Here is a 4364-nt window from a genome sequence, read left to right as displayed (position 1 = left end):
GGGGGGAAAAGCAATGTCTCCAAGAACAGAAATGAGCAGCTTAATTTCTCTTGCAAGTTAAAAGTCATTTCTCACCCCCACTGAACACGTGGAGGAGGGGATAGTACTTGCCTCTGCCACAGGACCCAAAACGAGGCCAAGGGATCCCAGACAGGTGAGCAGTGGCCAACCCTCCCTCACAGTGTACCATCGGCAGAAGTCAAGGCTGGGCCGGAGCAAGAAGGCCTGCAGTTCTCTGATAGTGCTGCTTTCCACGCCCACGTTCCTGCAGTGGGTGGTGATCCTTGCTACCAGGCACCTGCTGGGAGCTGGGCACAGCCGAAGGAAGTCAGGGACCTGTTACTGTACCAGGCAGTGAGGGTCCTGCTGCAGTCTCCAGAACCGCTCTCCCACCCCACCCCCACGCCCACTGCGTCCACGAGCATGGTCCAACCTTGGTGGTTCAGAGGGGAGGGGGCACTGCCCACCTTTGGGAGACCTGGGGGACGTCGCTGCTCACATCTAACGGGCGTCACTCCCCACATCTGGGGGACGTCAAGGGTTCCCAGTTGTGGGCAGCTGAGAGAGCACCGTCCACAGCTGGGGCCAGCAAAGCACCACTGTACGTATCTGGAAGGGCTTAGGCTCACCTCAGCCTTGAAGACGCCCCGGGGGCGCCAGCAGCTTCAGGAAATGGCCTCGGGAAATGCGACCCCAGCACGGTAGAGGGCCCCTACCCACTCCAAACCCCTCAAAAAACGCAACAATCCGAGGCATGCCTCAGGGCGCATCCCGGACATGACCAAACAGAGGGCGGCCACACCCCCAGGGAGAGGCCGGGTGGGGACGGCGGGGCGCAGCCCTCCCAGTCCAACCCCTCGGGGCAGGGTTCCCGCCGACGCTGCCCTGCAGGCCACCTGATCTTCGAGCCAGCCGGACCCACGGACCCACGCGAGGGAAAAAGAACGGCCCCGGGGCGGCGGGGCGGCCGTCGGAAGGCGCCCTCCACTCCGAAGCCGTCTTCCAAGCCCCCCAACATGGCCCGGGGCGGCGGTCAGAACTGGAGTTCCGGGAACCCAGACTACAGGCCGGAGGAACAGGCGACCGGGTGAGCCGGGGGGTCACGCCGGGCCGGGGCGTCGGGGGTCCGGGCCGCTAACCCGCCGCAGCGCCCCATCCAGTCAGCCCCAGGCGCCGCCGGAACCTCCGCGAAGGTTCTGGGCTTTTGTGGCGTCACTGTCTCCTTGCGGAACCTTCCGCCGGCGCTGAATAAAACCCGCCGCGGAGGAGCCGGCGGCTCGAGTGCGGCGGTGCCGGGAGAGGAGGGTATCCCGGCGCAGGCGGGAGGGAGCCCCGGGCGGCGGCGGCGGCGGCAACCGTGACAGTGACCGTGACCCGCGGGCGGGCGGCGGGGGCGGGGGCGCGGGCCAGGGGCCCGGCTGGAGCGTCCGGGGCGCGCTGACCGTCCTGCCCGCCCCGCCCTGCAGAGAAAAGATGGTGAAGGAGACCCAGTACTATGACATCCTGGGGGTGAAGCCCAGCGCCTCCCCGGAGGAGATCAAGAAGGCCTATCGGAAGCTGGCGCTCAAGTACCACCCGGACAAGAACCCGGATGAGGGCGAGAAGGTGCGGGCCGGGCTCGCGCGGGGCCCGCCGTCAATTATTCAGCCCGGAGCTCGGGGGCTGTGAATTATTGAAGGCGGCGGGGAACCCGAGCCTCGTTTGTTGGAGAGGAGGTCGCCAGGTGCCGCGCACCACGCCGCGGGGCCGGGCCGGGGCCGGGGGTGGTCCGAGGCGGAGGGGCCGCGGCGCGGTCAGTTGGAGGGCGCTTCGCCGAGCCCCAGCCTCGCCGGGCTGGGCATCGGGGCTGGTGCCGGGGCCCGAGGCGCCGGGACCCCTCGTGAGCCCCCGCGCAGCCTATTCATTCCTCCCTTCGCTCCACAAGGGCCCCTCCGAACGCCGGGGAGGGCCGGGACTGAAACGTGGGGGCCCAGTTCTCCTAGGGTTTGCGGGCATTCCTGTCGGAAAGGCAGCCAGCAAGCCGGGAAACTGAGGCACACGCGACCAGAAGAAGTTGTGTACTTGCTGGGGACGACCGGGGTTGAATTATTTTTGTGCTCATATTCCCTGTTGATGCATAAGCTCTAGAGGTGAGTTTCTTTAATCTGAGTTAGTATCTTGGACAAACCCGGTGTCCTTCTTGAGAATGGCCGACTGGTTGTGTTCTGTGTGCCTGTCTCCTGCCTGATCAAGGTTGTCAGACATTGAATAATCACCTTTTCTTTATTAAACAGGGACATGGAGATCTGTAACCTAACACATCATTTTATATGAACATTACAGGATTCCTGTGACAAATGACCCGCAGTGGATCCTAAGTACCAATAATAATAGGCTGAAAATGCTCTGCATCATAGAGGCCTCAATTAAACTTTTTCATCCAGTTCACAGGAAAAGAGTCAACCTGCTTTTTATGCCCAAGGAAGCTCATTACCCACCAGAATAGGTGATTAGAAAGATCAGGCATTGATCCTTGGGAAAGCTTGTTGGCCTTCCCACTCCTCCTTTGACTTCTTGCCATTTTCTTATAAAACTTGGGATATTCTAGATGGCTTTCGGGAGGTGGGGCTTTTGTGGTAGCTGATAGCAATGACACCTGGGCCACTTTTGAAGCCATAGATTACCTGTCTAGCATTTAGACTCGTGGAAATGACTGTAGTATCAAAATACCTGTCTGTGTTAGCTTTTCCAAGCTGGAGAAACCTGCCTAAAGAAGGTTGGCTGGGTGGCAACAGTGATAGGATATTTATATTTAGCCACAGGTGCCGAGTGTCGCTGTCACAAGTTTAAAATGCTTTCCTGGAAGACCATTTGTCTGTTACTCGTGTTCTTTCTCATCTATATTTAGGTGGCTTACTGTAGCTTTTAAAGTCACTGGCTTTCTACGTGGTGTTGGTGATTCATAGATGTGCTCCCTCAATTCACTGTAGGCTGTTTCTGAGAGTAGCCTTTAAGGAGAGCTCACCCAGGCTTCTAATTTCAGGTTTCAGAGGCGGCACGTGGGAAAGCCTTCTGACCCTGGTTCAGGTCAGATCTCATGGCACTCTCCAAGAGTAAGTCATGGCCGTGTGCCATTGGAGTGTGTCTGCTCTTGGTGTTCTGAAGCTTTTTTTAAATTGGACTTAAGCTGTACTACATTTCTGTAGGTGTTGCCCTGCAAATCCTGCCTGAGCAGAGGTGGTTGATTTGTTTTAAACTAATATTTCTTTATAGCCAGATACTGAATTAGTGTCACTTAAGTGAGGCTCTTGAAGTGCCTGGAGGGTCCCTTTCAGCTTAGAGGTGGGGGGTTCTGTGATGTTCCAAGAATACTTTTCCCTTCCCACCTTCCATGAAGGGGATAAAACCCTTTAATTTAGTTCTCAGCTAAAACTTCTTCCGGCCTCTGACCATAGGCTGAACCACTGGCCTAGTCCTCATCCTAATTTAACTATGATTCCTTGTTTGCTACCTGTATTCCTTAGAAACGAAAGGGGTTAAGGAGACTGGGGACACAATTTATAGAAACTGCTGTAAAGTTCCCTAGAGAGGACACATTCATTCATTCACTCACCAGATACCTCCTTTTTGGTCCTGCTGTGTGCTGGGCACACTGTGTAGGCCTTTTCTTTTTTGTGCAAGTTTGTGTGTAGTTCTTGTCCACTTTATCTGTTCATAGGTGGAACCTTTTTATTTTTTCCCCCCAAGTTTGTCACTGTATTAATGTCTCTTCAAAAACAGACTGAGCCAGTCCGTTCCCCCTTGCTCCAGGGCAACTGAGAAGGCTACTAGGGTGTTGGTCTTTGTTTTGTGGCCTGTTGTCCTATGTTGCTAAGCATTGGGCAGCCGGTGTTTGTTGTCAGGTGTTCTGTATGGAGTCTCTACTTTTCTGCAGCTGGTTTTCTGAAAGACACACGGGCAGCGGGTCAGTAAGCGAGTCCCTTTCAGGGGCCGTGATAGGGGTTATGTTCTTGGCTATTAACCCCAGCCAGCTTTTGAGATGAGTTTGGTCTTTGGGCCAATTTTACTGTAACTTTTAGTTTGAATAATAGATTTTTAAGTTAAAAAATCATAAAAGAGAGCATATGCTCTCTTCTAACAGTGCAGAAAATTTCAGAATGTTGAGGAAAACCCACCAAGTACACATCACTGTAACTGCTGTCCCTGTGTTTCTTTCCAGGCTTTCTCCAGGGTGATTGTACATGGTCATCCTGGCACATAGGGTTTTTTTCCTCGCCACTGAATATTTTATTTTATTTTTTTTATTTTTTGCGGTACGCGGGCCTCTCACTGTTGTGGCTTCTCCCGTTGCGGAGCACAGGCTCCGGGCGCGCAGGCTCAGCGGC

At 55.2% G+C, this 4364-nt stretch overlaps 1 protein-coding gene across 7 annotated transcripts in view; it reads left to right on the top strand.

Moving 5' to 3' along the window:
* Positions 1 to 907: 907 nt before the first annotated feature.
* The window catches only part of DNAJA4 (DnaJ heat shock protein family (Hsp40) member A4), a 15864-nt gene continuing 12407 nt past the window's right edge, over positions 908 to 4364 (top strand). Inside the window, exons 1-2 of one of the 7 annotated variants that reach the window (XM_028495149.2) lie at positions 908 to 1087; positions 1467 to 1605. In XM_028495149.2, the coding sequence (XP_028350950.1) occupies positions 1017 to 1087; positions 1467 to 1605 (210 nt within the window). In that variant the 5' untranslated portion in view covers positions 908 to 1016. The other 6 variants (XM_055088158.1, XM_007103465.4, XM_028495148.2 and 3 more) reach the window with 6 other exon arrangements.

The sequence above is a fragment of the Physeter macrocephalus genome, chromosome 11 (assembly GCF_002837175.3).
Source record: "Physeter macrocephalus isolate SW-GA chromosome 11, ASM283717v5, whole genome shotgun sequence".
NCBI lineage: Eukaryota > Metazoa > Chordata > Mammalia > Artiodactyla > Physeteridae > Physeter > Physeter macrocephalus.
The sequence above is the reverse complement of the archived record's forward strand: the minus strand, read 5'-3'. Positions and strand labels throughout refer to the sequence as shown.